Source organism: Oryctolagus cuniculus, chromosome 10 (assembly GCF_051225735.1).
Source record: "Oryctolagus cuniculus isolate XC-2025 breed Fujian yellow rabbit chromosome 10, ASM5122573v1, whole genome shotgun sequence".
In the NCBI taxonomy this organism is placed as follows: Eukaryota; Metazoa; Chordata; class Mammalia; order Lagomorpha; family Leporidae; genus Oryctolagus; species Oryctolagus cuniculus.
The window spans coordinates 45413012-45430745 of NC_142876.1; the positions used below are offsets into that span (position 1 = coordinate 45413012).

The 17734-nt window shown below is 41.7% G+C and overlaps 1 protein-coding gene across 3 annotated transcripts in view; it reads left to right on the top strand.

The window, feature by feature from the left end:
• GAREM1 (GRB2 associated regulator of MAPK1 subtype 1) overlaps positions 1-17734 on the top strand; it is a 246699-nt gene that overhangs the window by 92863 nt on the left and 136102 nt on the right. For all 3 annotated transcript variants that reach the window (XM_008261187.5, XM_002713492.6, XM_089305202.1), the window contains exon 2: positions 3806-3946. In XM_008261187.5, coding sequence (XP_008259409.1) covers positions 3806-3946 — 141 coding nt within the window. The remainder of the gene's footprint in view (positions 1-3805; positions 3947-17734) is intronic.

Genomic DNA, 17734 nt, shown 5'->3' on the forward strand with positions numbered 1-17734 from the left:
GAAGGGATCAGTCATACCAGACAAGTAAAGGATCTTCTGGAAACATTCTAGTTGGGAAATTTAAGGATGGTGTTCACATTTGGTATTTCGCGCAGTCTTTTTAGATTTCTTGTTACTACATCATTGAGCTGAATATACACATTTTAGTATGTTATACATAGCAGTTAAGCAAAAGAATAATTATATCACAGAAAGCTGTTTATGAATTCATTTAATGTAGTATCTCTGTTAGTGGCCATCCCACAGATACTTTTAAATGATTATAATAAGTTTTCTTTCCATGAAGTTTTTGTGAAACTTATTTTGCCTCAAGCAAGCACACAGTTAAACTGTTTAAAAAAAAAAAGACCAATGCTCAAAAGCAGGCATTGGTTTCCTACTACTCTATGGCTTTGAAAATCATTCTGAGTCATCTTGCTGGAGGATTTGCTACAGTAGGATTTACCATTAAATTTTCATTTTGATTAACTTGACTGCAGTTGTTTCTTGGCTGCCTCTTTAGAGCCCACTGTGGAATAAAATTAAAACAGTTTTTATGATATAACAGTTTAGTTGCAGAAAATGGCATCCTTGTTTTTTCCCTGAATGACAGTGTGTTACTTCTGAATTTCCTGTATCAGCCCCCTGGCTCTGGTTCCTCCCTCCTCAGATCCATCTTCGGTAGTACCACCAGATTCATTTTCCCAGAGCAGAGCTTCCATCGTTCTCTTATCCATAACTCTTCTATGACTCCCCATCGCCTCTCTCATCTAAGCCCAACTCATTCTTCAAAGAAGGAACAATCCAAATAATGAATTTTCCCCTTGGCCATTTTTCTGGATCTTCTCTGCTGAAGTCCCGCTCTCTCTACTCTAAATTTCTTGTCCTTGCAAAGCGCTATTCCCATCCTATCTTACATAAAATTGCATATGATCAGATCTTGCCAATGAGAATGGTAAGTTCAGTGCACAAAGCAGGTCTTCCTTATATTTTTGCCTATTCCTCCACTGCCCGCCTGTCAAAGATACTTAATAAATGCTTGTTGGAGAAATGAATAAGGAATATTTTTAAATAGCAAATATGCAGTAAACCAGTGGATAGAAGACCTCTTTCTCTCTCTCTGCCTCTGCCTCACTTTAACTCTGCCTTTCAAATAAATAAATATTTTTTAAAAAAGCAAATATGCAGTCTGCCCTATCTCTCCTGTTACTTCTGATCCTCTTACTCTTTATTTTTTTGTTGTTTTTTGCTTAGCATCTCTGACCCTTTAATTAATCAATAACCTAATCATTCATTTTTGCTGTTAGTTTTGCTGGTCTCCTCTCTCGTGGAGAGTGTTTTGATCGCTGATGGATCCCTACTGCTCAGAACAGTGCTTGTCTTATTGGTTGAATGAATGTTGACATTTGAAGCTAAAGGTCAGATTTCCCCTGTTTCTTGGAAATTGTCAGAGGTTTTCAAGGTCAGGGGCTCTGTGGTGTTAGAAGGGCAAGGAGAGATGTAGAAAAACCCCTGTGGCCAGTGCTGTGGCACAGCGGGTTAATGCCCTGGCTGAAGCACTGGCATCCCATATGGGTACCGGTTCACATCCCAGCTGCTCCACTTCTGATCCGGCTCTCTGCTGTGGCCTGGGAAAGCAGTACAAGATGGCCCAAGTCCTTGGGCCCCTGCACCCTTGTGGGAGACCCGGAAGAAGCTCCTGGCTCCTGGCTTTGGATCGGCCATTGCAACCAATTGGGGAGTGAACCACTTGATGGAAGACCTCTCTCTCTGCCTCTCCTCTCTCTGTGTAACTCTGACTTTCAAATAAATAAATAAATATTAAAAAGAAAGAAAGACAGACCCCTAAGCTGGTTTCAGCTGTTTTCCACCTGTGCAGCTCTGGGCAAGTTTCTTGCCAAACCAGTTGAAGGGTAATATGACCTAAATTACAATGTTTGTGTAAGTATTAAATTTTAGGAAGAAGAGCATACGAGAAAATTAATACTGATGTTTCCTGATCACTTCTAATATGCCAGACTTGGTGCTCTGTTCAGTGTCACTGTACGTGTCTTCACATCCAGACTGTGAGGCAGGGACTCTCTCACCCCATGTTAGAGATGAAGATTCCTGCCCAAGACCACATAGTGCTGGGGGCAGAGCATTGACTGGGACCAGGTCTGCTGGATTCTGAATGCTCGTAACTCCTCTGCCTACGGTGTGCCTGCCAGTCCTCTAGATGAGGCTCTCCACAGGGGGCTGTGTGATTTCTCCTTTGGAGCACTGGTTCCAGATCTTTCCTGCCCTAACATGATCGAAGGATGCAAAGTGCACATGAGTGCCAGTGGCCTCTAGGAGGTGTCTTTATGAAAAAGCCTGGTCTGAAAGGCAGGGGAGTCTGGTTCGAAAGATTGTTCCTGGTGCATTGGATCGTCTCCTTCTTGCTAATGTCTCTTCACTTGTAGGTCTGTCTCTTTTTTTTTCCTTTTTCTCCCCAAAGATAAAGCTTTTAACTTTTGTATTTTTCACCAAAAAGATCAAGTGTATCCGCATTTAGACTGTTTTAAAGATTGTTGCATTGTTGGCTTGGAAACAAATTAAATGGTTTATATTTGGGATAATCAAGGTGATCATTACAGGCTCCTGTATTTGTTGAAAAGACAGTGAAACTTTTAAGAATTTATGAGAGATCTATAAATGCCATTTCTAAACACACATTTAAATCACTAACTCTGAATTGAATTCAGGAATTAGCCTTTTCTGGTATTTTCTTTGAGCTTTTAAAATTTCTAATCCAGGAATAATGGAATAGATGATGTCAGCATCTAAAAAAACCTCTTTTACATTCAGGGAATGGATTTCTCTTGAAATAGTTTGTCATCAGTTCAAATGCTAAAAAGGTACTTCAGAAAATATTAAAATGAAAAATAATTGTATGCTGTGGTGCTTCATTATATTTAATGGATTGGAAGGCTTGGTAGGAAGCCAGAGAGAACTGGCAAACATATAAAATTTAAAAATACATAGGCATATGATTTCAAGTACTCTTTCAACATAAGTAAGTTTATTATTAATTTTTGATAGGTTTGTTGAAGTGATTAAGAGCATAATCTTTGGATTTGTTGTGACCTTGGTTTGAATTCCCACTTTGCAGTAACATTGGAACCTTAATTTTTCTCACTTGTAAAGAATGAGCAATACTTCGTAACATTAACATATTGTGTGAAATAGTGCATGCAGAACACCTCAATAATGCCTAAGGCATTGTAAGCACTTTTTTTTTTTTTTTTTTTTGACAGGCAGAGTGGACAGTGAGAGAGAGAGAGACAGGGAGAAAGATCTTCCTTTATTGTTGGTTCACCCTCCAATGGCCGCCACGGCCAGCGCACTGTGGCCGGCACACCGCGCTGATCCGAAGCCAGGAGCCAGGTGCTTCTCCTGGTCTCCCATGGGGTGCATGCCTTCCCGGGCCATAGCAGAGAGCTGGCCTGGAAGAGGGGCAACTGGGACAGAATCCGGATCCCCGCAGGCAGAGGATGAGTCTATTGAGCCGCGGGGCCGGCCGTAAGCACTTTTTAACTGTTTGTTTATACTGTCACTGAAATATAATGTTTGAGGTATAACAAGATACTTGAATATATCTTTGCCAGATAAGCAGAAAACATTTTATGGAATCTTGTGTACAGTTGCCAGCTTTTTTTTTTTTTTTTCCTTTTTTTTTTTCTAACTCAGAAATGAACTTTATCTCTTCTTGGGACAAACTATCAGCATCTATGTTAGTGATGTTTTATGAAATTTTGTTGCAGAGTATGGAGTAAGTTTTTGTATGTAAAATTGTGTTTTCCAGGAGAATGCATAGAAGGGCTGCGGGAAAACGACTACCTTCTGATTCATTCGTGCCGTCAGTGGACCACCATCACTGCCCATAGCCTGGAGGAGGGACACTATGTCATTGGGCCAAAGATAGAGATTCCAGTACATTATGCAGGTAAGACTTCTCTTAAGGCACAAGGATGGGCAAAGAGAGGAAGGGTCTTGAATAGCCAGTTTCCTCCACAGTGAGAAAATAGGAATTGTCTGTAAACTAGAGGATAGACTGATTTAGAAAAAGAAGAATCAAATACTTCGTGTAGTTACTTCATCTCTCAATGAAAGTGCAGACTCCTTTTGTCCTAAATATTTCTAATGCACACAATGAAATGCAGATTTTTGCAAGGTACTTTACAGATGAAAATGTTACAGCGAATTTAGCTGAACTCTTGGAATTCAAGTCAGTCGGTATAGACAGCATCTGAACCCCAGGTGTTCATGTCTCTGGGTAATACTGTACATAACTTAAGGCAGTGCTTTTGTGAATAACTGTGTAGTGATGAGTTTATGAGATGCCCAAAATATCATTTCACAGATGGGAGTGTTTTTTACAATACTGAGTTGCAAGATGGGATACCTGGACATGTCTTTTTTCAGTGAGGCATTTGAAGCAACAGGCAGCTGAGATAAGCTCACTGCCTTAGTTAAATTAGGGTGATAACTGCCTCTCACTTCACTCTGAGGTCCATTCCATTCAACAATGCCATTTAATTTTTATTGAGCACATTTCATGTACCAGCACTGTTCAGGGAACTTGGGATACATCTAGTGGTTTGAATAGACTTTGAATAATGGTAGCTTCTAAGTGCATTTTTTTATATAGCAAACTTATGTTAGCCTACAGTTTCTCCTGGTACTTACAGTTTATTATTTAAAGGATCTGACTTTTTCTCTATTATTAGTAAATGTTTTAAAATCTGTAGCCAGATATTTTAACCAACAACTCATGAATTTTGAGCCCTAGACTGCCATTGTATTTTTGAGTGACCCCTGTGCAGTTTCAACTTGCCTGTTTGGAATGGGGATCTTGCTGTATTTTATTGTCTAGAACAGAAAGAAGTATCAGAAACTATCTAATGAATCTATGAGTGGTACCCATTGTGATTCCTAGGATCTTTCAATTACCAGTATGACTCAGGGGTCACTGAGCTTCTCAAAAATCCTTATTAAAAAAAAAGTAAAAACTTTTCTCTGGCCTAAAATATTCTCCTCTAAAATTGTATTTCCTAGCCCTTGAGTATCCTTCATGGGAAAAAGAGAAAGATATAGGCAGAGAAATGATCGCACCTGTGAGGATGGGAGCCAGGCAAATGGGGGCAGTTTGCATGGCAGAGAACGGGACAGATCCTACAGTCTGCACGGTGTCTCTGAGTGGTTCCTGCACCTAGGGAGAGCTGCACAATGAGTATTTTTAGCAGATTCAAACTGTGGTTTCTGTCTTTGTGGGAAACTGAAAAGAAAGGCAAATTGCTACATTGCTTTGTCACATAACTGATTTTATTTCATCTGTATTCTTCTATTAGTAGGTTGAGTTTTAGTCTTTCCCCAAAAACCATGGTGAATAGTGCTCAAAAGATACTTTGATTTTGTCATTTGCTCACCCCCTTTTAGACACTCCACACCACCACTGGATTCTTTGCCTTGCTGTTTAAGGCCCTGCAGAGGCCAGCTCCAGCCTACTTTTCCAAATCTCCTCTCTAAAGAGTGAACCTTCAACTCTGGCCATATTAATCATCTCACTGTTTGCTGAGCACCTGGGATGCTTTTCCATTTCAATTATTCCCCCACCTGGAGTTGCCTCCCTCCACCATGCTGTATCTCAGAGGCTGTCACTGTGTTAGAAGGGGGTGCTGCTCCTCTGCTACCCCACATAGTCTTTGATGCATTTACTCTGTGTCATATTCACGTGGCACACATCTTAGTCTTCATTCAGTTACCTTTCCCTAGGTACACTCTTGTTTTACTTTTACATTGAACTGTATACTCCTTAATGTGTGAGACCAGTTGTCAAACACTCTTGTAAATCCTCTGGATCTGTACACAAAAGATACACTGTTTTATGGCTGTGGATGCTCCAACTTGGCTGCACCTGGGAGTCACTTGAGAACCTTTACAAATCACTGATTCCTGGGCCCTGCCTCCAGAGGTGCTGGACTCATTGGGCTGAAGTGGAGGCCAGGCATCAGAATTTTAAAAGATCCCCCATGGGTAAAATATGTAGCCAAGGTTGGGAACCCATTGTTCTGGAATGGGCATCTACAATGTCAGATGGTGCATATATTGGAATGCATATATTAGATATATTTCAGGATTTTGATCCTCTATGTGATTTGGTGTTAATAGCCATCCAGCTTCCACTAGGAAGAAAGATATGTTCAGTAGCTTATTCCTTATATGTAAGGAAGATGATCTTACACTTCATCGGGAAAGCAGGCATCTTTGAAAATGGTACTTTTTTAAATGAAATTGAAATGGCAAGACTGAAATGAAACAAGATCACGCCACTTGACTTGAGAGAAAACATGATAAAAAAAAAGGAAAACTTGAAATAGGACCCAAATTAGATAAAATAGAATGGAAAATAGTCCTGAGAGTCATTTTGCTTTTAAAGATTTATTTATTTACTTACTTGAAAGGTAGAATTACAGAGAGAGAGGGAGAGACAGAGATCTTCCATCCGCAGTCTGTCTCTCCAGATGGTCACAACGGTTGGGATTGGGCCAGGCTGAAGCCAGGAGCCAAAAGCCTCATCCTGGTCTCCTATGTGGGTCGCAGGGGCCCAAACACTTGGGCCATCTCCCATTGTTTTCCCAGACCATTAGCAGAGAGCTGTCTCGGAAGTGGAGCATCCGGGACAGAAACCAACACCCATATGGGATGCTAGTGTCACACACAGGCCCCTGAGAATCACTTTAAAATTTCTAGGTGGTCTTCCTGAATTGCTTCAGTAAGAGGCTTAGGGAGAAGTTTTGAGATACAGGTAGATATCATTGATCGTTTTGCTTTGGGTATTTATATCTCAGTATAATATGAACAAATTTGCTTTACAAAATTTATAAAGATGAATTTAGTAATTTACAGGTTTAAAAAAGGAACCTTTTTTTAGGCTAACAGGTAAACAAGAGGACAGTTCATTTTGATTCCAGTGTAATCTGAGGCTCATCAGATCTGACGGTAGTTTTGGAAGTTGTAGTGGGTTATATTTTGACACGATGAATGTATTTATAACCAGGTTCAGACTTTGGGAGAAAGAGAGCACAAAGTACATGGTGGAGACCAAATATATCTTTTTTATGTTTCTCTAGCTTATTTGTGCTCCATTTTTAATTAAAATAGAATAAGCCCTTATTTATGCATATATTACTAATTTGCCAGAATTTCTTCTAGGTTGAGTTTGATCTCTCAATCTTTATGGAACATTAATAAATAATTAATAATTAAATGAGTTTTATATTATAATAAAGCCCACCAGCTTTGTAAGAAAACAGCCTAGTTTGATTCTTGGTTCTTCCCTAACTGTATAAATTCCTGAGCAAGTGACTAAACTTCTGTAAATCTTTGTTTCTTCCTCTGTAAAGGGGAGGTAATTATAGTCCCCTTCTTCTAAGATAGTTGAGAGATTAAAATAGGTAAGGCAAGTGAAATACCTTTCACTGTGCCTACCACTTAATGAGTGCTCCATAAATGTTAATGGGATGATTATGATAATAATAGTAACAAAATGTTTCTAAGGGTTTAACTCTTTATCTTTTAATGATGATTACAGATTGGATTACTTAGCTGCTCATTAAAAGCCTGTTGAACACTAATACTCCTCAAAATTGTTTTGGGCACTGCTTTTTGTGGCTTGGCTTCCTGAAACTTTTTCATTTGATGTTAGAGTGGTATAATGTGCTCCCTTATACAGGTTACCCAGTGTTAGCAATTTTTGAATTTTTAAAATTTTTTTATTTATTTGAAAGGCAGAGAAAGAGAAAGACCCCGTCTGTTGGTTCACGCCCCAAATGCCAGCAACAGCTAGCACTGGCCAGGCTGAAGTAAGGAGCCAGAAACTCGAAGCCAGTCGCCCATGTGAGTGGCAGACACACAAGGACCTGAGTCATCACCCAATGCCTCCCGGGTTACACGATAGCAGGAAGCTGGAATGGAAAGTGGGGTCAGGCTTGAACAGTCGCTCCAGTATGGAATGTGGGTGCCCCATGAGGCAGCTTAACTGCTGGGCCAAACACCCCCCCACACTTTTATCCATTTTTATCGTCATTTGTTTGTTTTTATCATTCTTCCCCTTTCCCAGTTGCACATATAAATACTCGTATATATGAGTACACGTATTTTTGTTTGTAAATCATTTCAGAGGATACAACATATATGTGTATTTCCTGAGAACAAGGATATCTTCTTATGTAACCACAATACTGTTAGCAAATTGAGGACATTTAATACTTTAATCTACAGTACATTTCCAGTTTTGCCAGTTGTCTCAATGATGTCCTTTATTGCATGTTTTTTTCCCCAGAACAACATCCAGTTTAGGACTACTGACTTTATTGCACTGTCATCTCTCTTTAGGCTCCTTTAGTCTAGAACAAGTTCCTAAGCCTTCCTATGTTTAGGCATGTTTTTAAAAACACAGCCAGGTTGTTTTATAGAATAGCCCTTAATTTGGATTTCCCTAGCTCCTGCTGATTCGATTTAGGTCACACATTTTGCTGGCTCGCCATGTACGTGATGTGTCCTCTGGAATCACATCTGGAGGTAAGGGATGTCCCAATGCCTCTTATTGATGATACTCATTTTAATCATTTGGTTGGCTTCTTCTCTGATTTCTGTGCTAGTAATTACTATGGACTTGGTAATTCCTAGGAAATCAGAGAAGGGGTAATTAGAGACTCCACACCTCCTCCTGTCAATCTTCCTGCCCCTCACCCTTGGCCTGAGTAAGCAGCTGTTGATGATTTGTCTGATTGAGTTTTTGACTATGAAGGTGGCAGAAGGGTGCTTTTCTCACTTACCTCCATCATTCCCCTTATTACATGCAGCTTTTGTTCTGCTGTAAGAAGATGTATCCTTCTTGCCTGTGTGTTTATTGACTTCTCTTGTGGACTTGGGAATTCTGATAGATTAATCTCCTGATGTTCAGGTTGCCCCAGATTTGACCATCTGGGTACAGACTGGCAGCTGGATGTGTGTGTGCATCCTTCATTTTTTCAAGTCTTGTTTTCTGCAGTACATAGCAACCGTTCTTTCTACTGGCTGTGCTGTTTTCAGTCAGCGCTGCTGCACTGTCCAGCTCTGGGCAGTGCTCCTCTCTTCCCGGTCCTCCTAAGTGGACTCCCTTGGAGCTAAGTAGCGCACAGCCTGGGCAGCCATCCACAGCAGCTGTATTCACGCAAACTCTGGAAAGTGGTAATTTTAAGAAATTACCAAGAAATCACAATCGAGAGTGCCTTTTTCCCATGTTCTATGTCAGAAATGTCAGTGAAAGTCCTCATGTGAAAAGAAATAATTTCCTAAGACTTTGAGAAAAGAGAAATATGACTGGAAGTTCCTATCAGAACTGTACTCTGAAATGGTGGTAATCAGAATCTCTTTATTCTGAATTTTGGAATTATTAGATGTGATTGGGAAAAATAAAGACTTTTTATTCTGGCAAAAATAAGTTTTTAATTTTGGATAAAAGGAGTTTTCTTGATATAACAAATAATTGTCTCCAAGGAAGAAAATGTGTTCACTTAGCATCCCATATTTTGCTAACAGCAGACAAAACAAGAAAAATTGGCATGCTGTGTCAAAAAGATGTTGCCACTTTTCACATAAGTTTTTTTCAAAAAGCATCACAGGTAAATTTTATCTAACTTTCTACATTCTCAGTGCTACCAAAAAGCAGAGATTTCCTAAGAGACATACTTCCAGAACTCAGAATCAGTTGCATACATAGACTATCTAACTCAGAACTATTGTCAGGGTGGTAAGGGTTGGGGAGGGAGGTAGGGCAAACTTTTGGTATAGCAGTGAAAATTCAGCTCTTGGGACACCCACCTTCCATATGACTGTGCCTAGTTCCAGTCCTGGCTCTGCCACTTCTGATCCAGCTTGCTGCTAATGCACACCCTGGGATGCAGCAGGTGATGACTCAAGTACTTGGGTCCCTGTTACTCAAGTAGGAAACCTGGATTTAGTTCCTAGTTCCTAGCTCCTGGCTCCTGGCTCCTGGCTCCTGGCTCCTGGCTCCTGGCTCCTGCCTGGCCCAGTCCCAGCTGTTGGAGGCATTTGGGGAGTGAACCAGTGAATGGGATCTCTCTCTCATATTTGTGCCTTTCAAATAAAGTGAAAATAAATAAAAAATTAGAACTGTCTGGAACTTCATGAGACATTGCTAACCCACTCTGCACTTCCTGTCTTTTTTTTTTTTTTACAGCTTCTTAATTTTAAAAAAAGTACTTTTTTTTTTTAAGATTTTATTTATTTATTTGAGAGGTAGAGTTACAGACAGTGAGAGGGAGAGACAGAGAAAAAGGTCTTCTATCTGCTGGTTTACTTTTCAGTTGGCTGCAGTGGTCCGAGCTGCGCCTATCTGAAGCCAGGAACCAGCAGCTTCTTCTGTGTCTTTCAAGTGGATGCAAGGGCCCAAGCTCTTGGCCATCTTCTGCTGCTTTTCCAGGCCATAGCCGAGAGCTGGATTGGAAAAGGAGAAGCCAGGACTAGAACCGGCGCTCATATGGGATGCCGACTCTGTAGGTGGAGGATTAACCTACTGGGTCATAGTGCTGGACCCCAAAAGTGCCTGTTTTTAAAAATTACAAAACCTAGTGAGTTTCTAAATATGAATGGTTCATATTTTACAATTCACATATGTGTTTCTCGAGTCCTTTTTTTCTCTGCAGCTCAGAGTGATGGGTCAAGCAGACCAAATTGTTGACCACAGACACTCCGGTCTCAGGGCCCTCATTTATAGTGTCCCTTCCTAGGACTTTAACCCAAACTTAGTATTCATAATTTGACTTTTATTTTCCTTTAAAACTAATGTAGGGGCCGGCGCCATGGCTCACTTGGCTAATCCTCCACCTGCGGCGCCAGCACCCTGGGTTCTAGTCCTGGTTGGGGCGCCGGGTACTAGTGCAGCTCTCTGCTGTGGCCCGGGAGGGTGGCACAGGATGGCCCAAGTGCTTGGGTCCCTGCACCCGCATGGGAGACCAGGAGGAGGCACCCGGCTCCTGACTTCAGATCAGCGCAGCGCCGGCCATGGCAGCCATTAGGGGAGTGAACCAACGGAAGGAAGACTTTTCTCTCTGTCTCTCTCTCACTGTCTGTAACTCTCTGTCTCTCTCTTTCTCTCACTGTCTAACTCTGCCTGGCCAAAAAAACACAAACAAATGTAGGGGAGCTGGTGTTGTGATGTAATGGGTTAAGCCGCTGCCTACAACTCCGGCATCCCATGTGAATACCCATTCAAGTCCTGGCTGCTCCAGTTCTGATTTAGCTCCCTGCTAACACTCCTGGGAAAAGCAGTGAAAGATAGTCTGAGTCCTTTGGCCCCTGCACTCATGTGGAAAACCCAGATGAAGCTCCAGGCTCCTGTCTTCAGCCTGGCTCAGCCCTGGCCATTGTAGCCATTTGGGGAATGAAATGGCAGGTGGAAAATCAATCTCTTTCTCTCTCTGTGTCGCTCCTTCTCTCTGTAACTCTTTCAAATAAATAAAATTTAAATCTTAAAAAACCACAAATGTAAATTTCAGGCCCTTTCCCTCTGCAGTTTTATTTGCCCTCTGAAGCTCCAGGCCTTCTCGACAAAATGGAGATTTACCTTGGAAAACGCCATGAAGATTCTGAGACCTAACGTGTGTCAGTGAGTCAGCACCGTGCTGGCGAGTGATGAGCACAGAGTCAACAGTACTTCCTTGCTCACCTCTCTCAACAAAAACCAACAAAGACAACCATGGAGACACAGCTTTGAGAAACCAAAGGGATCAGACTATGAGGCATCTGGGTATTCACAGTCTGCCAATTTGTGGACACAGAATTCTGAGTGGGTTTATGAAAATTTCAAATTCTTTGAGAGAATGCTGCTGTCATTGTAGATGAACAGATTGCTGCTTGAACATAAGCATCCGAGATAAACTCCTGCCACGCTGGGCTTCTATTTTTAAATTCTCATCCTCCTGCAAATCCAGTGAATCTGTAACAAGCTAAAATGATCTCAGTACTTCCTGCTAGCTGAAATATGTACAGAAATAAGTGACAGTGAGCACAAGGTTGGTGAGAACTGCTTAGGCAGACTTCAAGTCCCTTCCTTATTCGGCAAGCACCTGGACTTAAATCAACAGTGCCTGTTCTTAAAAATGTAGGATGTGCAGTGTCTGCCTCACGGGCAAAATTATAGTAATGTGGCATCTAACATAACTTTGGATTGTAATTACTGAACAAAAGGAAATGTTGAAACAAGCTAATTTTATTCTCCTGGATTGCAAGTTTAATTAGCATGAATCATCCATTTACAAAAGTAGCTACTAGTGTTGAACAACACTTGGTGTGCTTTCTCTGTTGCATGGAATAAAGCTTACATGATAAAATGGAAAATAACCAAACTTTATTTTTAAAAGCCCCAAGAACAAATATAGAACGCAAAGGAGTATTTATTCCAGACAGTTTTGCCATTAAAAAATATTAGATATCCAAGAAGTAGCCATTTTTCATGATTGTTTAGATTATAGTTGGTATAACAAAAATTTATTTAGTGCTTACTCTTTCCTAGACATTTTATTAATTCAGCATTTTACTTTCATTTCTTCACTTAATTTTCCTAACAAACCCATGGTGTATTTTGCACAAATTTAAAATATGATTTGTTCAGTGATATTAAGTATCTTGGCATAGTACATGACCAGTAAGTCTGACTTGAACCCAGACCCTATAGATCCAGATCACTATCCTCTGAAAAGTGCTAGAAAGTGCTTTCTACCTGGAAGATACCTAAGCATGCCAGAGATGAGAGATTTGTTAGAATTAACCCATAAATCGAGTAAAGATTTTACTTCTCTTTCCTTTCACACATAGCTCCCTACTTTTATTCTGACACTAGGGAAAATTTAAGTAGGTAGGTAAGTTTTGACCTTTTCAGATTTATAATTCATCTGCATGCAAGAGACATTCCCATCTCTAAATAAATACCAGGAGGAAGGAAAGACAGGAAGGGCTTCCAGGGAAGCCCCTTGGGTGATATAGCAAAAGCTGGAAGCCTGGGAAAGAATAATTTTGAGAGAGAATATGACAGAGGTCTCCCATCTGCTGGTTCACTCCCCAAGTGTACTCAGTGGCCAGAGAGCTGAAGCTGGGAGCCTGAAACCCGATTAAGCTCTCCCACATAGGTGACAGGAATTCAACCACTTGAGCCATTGCTACTGCATCCCAGGGTCCACATAAGAAGGAAGCTGGAATCAGGAGCCAGACATGGGTATCAATCTCAGACACTTTGATAAAGAGACCTGGGCATCCTAACTGGCATTTTAACTCCTAGGTCCTGTGCCCTCCCTGGGAAAGCGTCCTTTACGTGTAGACCAAGGAAATTGGTGATATTTATCAGGACAGCTTCACTGTACAAACCCAAGAAAACTTTGATTCAAAGGGGGTTAGCAACTAGTGGAACACAAGTAAGACAGCAAGCGAGAATCTACACTGTTTATCAAGATGTTTTGTATGAAAAAAAGGGTGAAATGAACAGAAATAGGAGGGAAAGACTTTTTAGTATTCCATTTTTAAGGAATGCTGAAATTTGGCCAGCGCCACGGCTCACTAGGCTAATCCTCCACCTGTGGCGCCGGCACCCCAGGTTCTAGTCCCAGTGGGGGTGCCGGATTCTGTCCGGTTGCTCCTTTTCCAGTCCAGATCTCTGCTGTGTCCCAGGAGTGCAGTGGAGGATGGCCCAAGTGCTTGGGCCCTGCACCCACATGGGAGACCAGGAGGAAGCACCTGGCTCCTGGCTTCAGATTGGCGAAGCGCACCAGCCATAGCAGCCATCTGGGGGGTGAACCAACGGAAAAAAAAGGAAGACCTTTCTCTCTTTCTCTTTCTTTCTTTCTTTTTTTTTTTTCTTTTTTTATTTTTTTACAGGCAGAGTGGACAGTGAGAGAGAGAGACAGAGAGAAAGGTCTTCCTTTGCCGTTGGTTCACCCTCCAATGGCCGCCGCGGCCGGCGCACTGCGCTGATCCGATGGCAGGAGCCAGGAGCCAGGTGCTTTTCCTGGTCTCCCATGGGGTGCAGGGCCCAAGCACCTGGGCCATCCTCCACTGCACTCCCGGGCCACAGCAGAGAGCTGGCCTGGAAGAGGGGCAACCGGCACAGAATCCGGCGCCCCAACCGGGACTAAAACCCGGTGTGCCGGCGCCGCTAGGCGGAGGATTAGCCTAGTGAGCCCCACCGGCCTGTCTCTCTCTGTCTAACTCTGCCTGTAAAAAAAAAAAAAAAAAAAAAAGCTGAAATTTGAGGAATCTTTCTAGGCTAAGGGGAATAATTCATAAGATGGAAGAGAGAGACGATCTAAGTACTATTCAAACTGATGTCTGTGAAATTGTCCCTGCCATTTAAAAATATTTATTTAGTTGAAAGGCAGAGAGATAGCGATCTCCTGTCTTCTGGTTTACTACCCAAATGCTTGCTACAGCCAGGGCTAGATGGGGGACTGAAATGAGGAACCAGGAACTCCATCTGGGCCTCTCCTGCAGGTGCCAGGAAACCAAGTTCTTGAGCCATCCACTGCTGCTCCCCTAAGGTGCACAGTAGCTGGAAGCTGTAACTGGGAGCAGAGCCAGGACTCAGACCCAGGCACGCCAGTATGGAATACAGGCATCCCAAGTGACATCTTAACCATTGCATCAAACAACCATCCCTTTCTCTGCCTTGTTTCCTCAAGAGACATTTGCTATTCCTTTAGGAGAAGAAAGGTGTGATACCTTTCTTTAGCCTTCTTAAGGTTTGAAGACAACACTCTTATAACCAAAGGCAGATTACCAAGCAAAAAGCGTAAGAGATTTAGGTTTCTGTTGACATAGGAGCCTTCAGAAATGAAAACCCAAAGACCAGGGGAAAGTTTCCAATCCTGTGCTTAGATTCACAAAGGGTAATGGGGCCGAGAGGGGGAACGCTGCTAGACCCATCTAGTCAGACTCTTCCTGGCTCTCTGAGTAGCACTCCTTCCTCCAGGGCATACGCAGGACCCCTCTGCAGTGAGGATCTGTGATCTATTACAGTGAGGAGAGAATTTCTTCGAGACCAGCTCTTACATAGAAAGGCAGAGGCAGGCAGAGCAATGTTTCTAGGTTTTATGGCTGGCTTTGGGGAGGAGAGTTCTAGTTTTACTGACCTGCCTGGGGAAGAGGAGTTCTTAGTTTCTGTGGCCTGCCTTGGGGTGCAGAAAGAGGAACAAAGGGTGGAGAAGGCCAGAGGGAGACTTTGCTCCTCAGGTCCCGCCAGGGCCCTTCATTCAGAGTCCTCAGCCTGCCCAAGCGCCCTGCATCAGAGTGTTGTTTTCTGAGCGCCATCATTCTGCCTCTTCACTCCTTTAGTTATTCAGATTTTACACCTGCTATAATTCCACCTCAGTATTCACAGTTGTAGATGAACTCAAAACAAGGAGGAAGAGATTAAACATCTACCTTTGCTAGAAGGATGACTTGAGGATCGTCACTTTCCACTCCAGCTTCTCATTGTTGAAGAACAAGAGCTCAAAGAAATTTGAATATAAACGATACCCATGATGAGATATTAAGGATTTATTTTTATTTCATAGTTGATATATTAGTATTGTCGTTAGGATGGAAAATATCTTTATTTTTTGAGATGCATGATTTTAGAGATGAATTGTTTGAGAGTAAAATGTGAATATAATTTGTAAAATACTTCAAAAACAGGAAAAAGATGAATATCTGGCAAATTGTTAAAAAGTTGGTAAATCTAGGTAAAGGGTATATGGGGGTTCATTATCCTAATTTTCTATATATGTTTGAAATTTTTGGTAATAAAGGGAAAAAATGGACTCAATGACTAGTAACCAGCAGAATTCGTTGTATTATAGAATTCTTAGAACTGTAAAGTGGTGCTGTTACCAAAACCACTCCGCCTTTTTAGCTTGTTGATAGTATTAAGTCATTTCTCTAGGGGTGAAAGTTCACCTTTCAGTGACTTGCTTTATTCCAGTGTTAAATGTTTTTGGAAACAACACAGTGACAGGTGAACCAGGAAGATCTTATTTTGTTTTCCTAGATAGCAGAACTGTCCCAGTTTGTGTTTTCCTGTGGAGACTCGATTGTGACTGCTTTCTAGGGGTTGCCCCAGCACACGGTGGGGATTTCAGTCTTAAGAACTGTATATGATAGGTTCAAACCTGTGGCACCTGTGAAGCAGGCATCCAATAGGAGTACAGGTTCAAGTCCCAGCTGTTGTACTTTGCATCCAGCTCCCTGCTAATGTGCTTAGGAAAGCAGAGGAAGATGACTCAAAAGTCACACGTGTGGGAGACCTGAGTGAAGTTCCAGGCTCCTGGCTTAGGTCTGGCCCAGCCCTGGCTATTGCAGCCATTTGGGGAGTGAACCAGCAGATGGAAGAGATCCCTCTCCCTCTTTCCCTGCCTTTCTCTGTCTCTCCCTCTCTTCCTCTGTCTCTCCCTCCCTTCTGCTATCTCTTTCTCTCCTTCTTTCTCTGTAACTCTGGCTTTCAAAGAAATAATCTTGAAAAAAAAAAAAAACAAAAGATGTAGATGTAGAATGGGAAGATATATGTAAAACATGGGAAGAAAGGAAATATTTTTCCATTGTTTCCTTAAATAAGTTTTATGGGAGATACAGAAAGGGGAATATGAGCAAATACTTTAGGAATTATTTGGTGTCACACTCTGTGGCCTTTCTTGATTGTGCCAAAAGCATTAGTAAAATAAAAAAATTAGAATCCCTCAATTGCTCTTTTCACTTTGCAGCCTATTTATTTTCATGGTCCTTACAACTTGTGTATGGAACCTACACACAGTAAATCCAGAATCAAAAAAATAAATACTCCACCACAAAACAGAGATGGCATTTGGGGTTCAAAACTGCTAGGCTGCCTTTCTGTTTCTTTTTTACTACTCTTTGGGTACTCAGTGGAAAGTTCCTACTTGAAAGGGCTACCTCCCGTCAAGTTTAATTTCACCTACAAGATAATGTGATTAACATCAGGTGGAAAGTTGAAACAAGCCGCCTGTGACCACGCTGTTAATGGAGTGTTTATAGCATAGGTGGGAATGTGTGTGTCGCACTTCTTAATTTGATTTCCATATTGGATGTGTACCTCTAAGAAGTAGTGTATGGACCAGCGCTGTGAAAGTGTAGGTTAAACTTCTGCCTACAGCAGCTACATCCCATATGGGTGCCAGTTCAAGTCCTTGCTGCTTCTCTTCCAATCCAGCTCCCTACTAATGGCCTGGGAAAGCAGTGGAAGATGGCCCAAATGCTTGGGTCCCTGCACCTGTGTGGGAGACCCAAAAGAAGCTCCTGCCTCCTGGCTTTGGATTGGCCTAGCTCTGCCTGTTGCAGCCATTTGGGGAATGAACCAGTAGGATGAAAGACCTTTCTCTCTGTAAATCTACCTCTCAAATAAATAAAATCTTTTTTAAAAAAATAATGTGACCTTTTAAAATAGTCTCGCTTATTTTTTAGGAATTGCTTCAAGATTGGTTTTTTTTTTTGCAGAAAATAGACTTTAATGTGTGTTCCAAAATGGATTGCAATGCTAGTAAGACTTCCTGAAGTCACTGAACTCTGTTTCTGTGGCTCAGAAGCACTTGCCTTTGTGACTCACAGTCCGTGGAAATCATATGCTGGCTTTCTGTTAAAAGTCTGACCATCCAGGTGGCTGTGGAGTGTGCTGTAACAGGAAAAT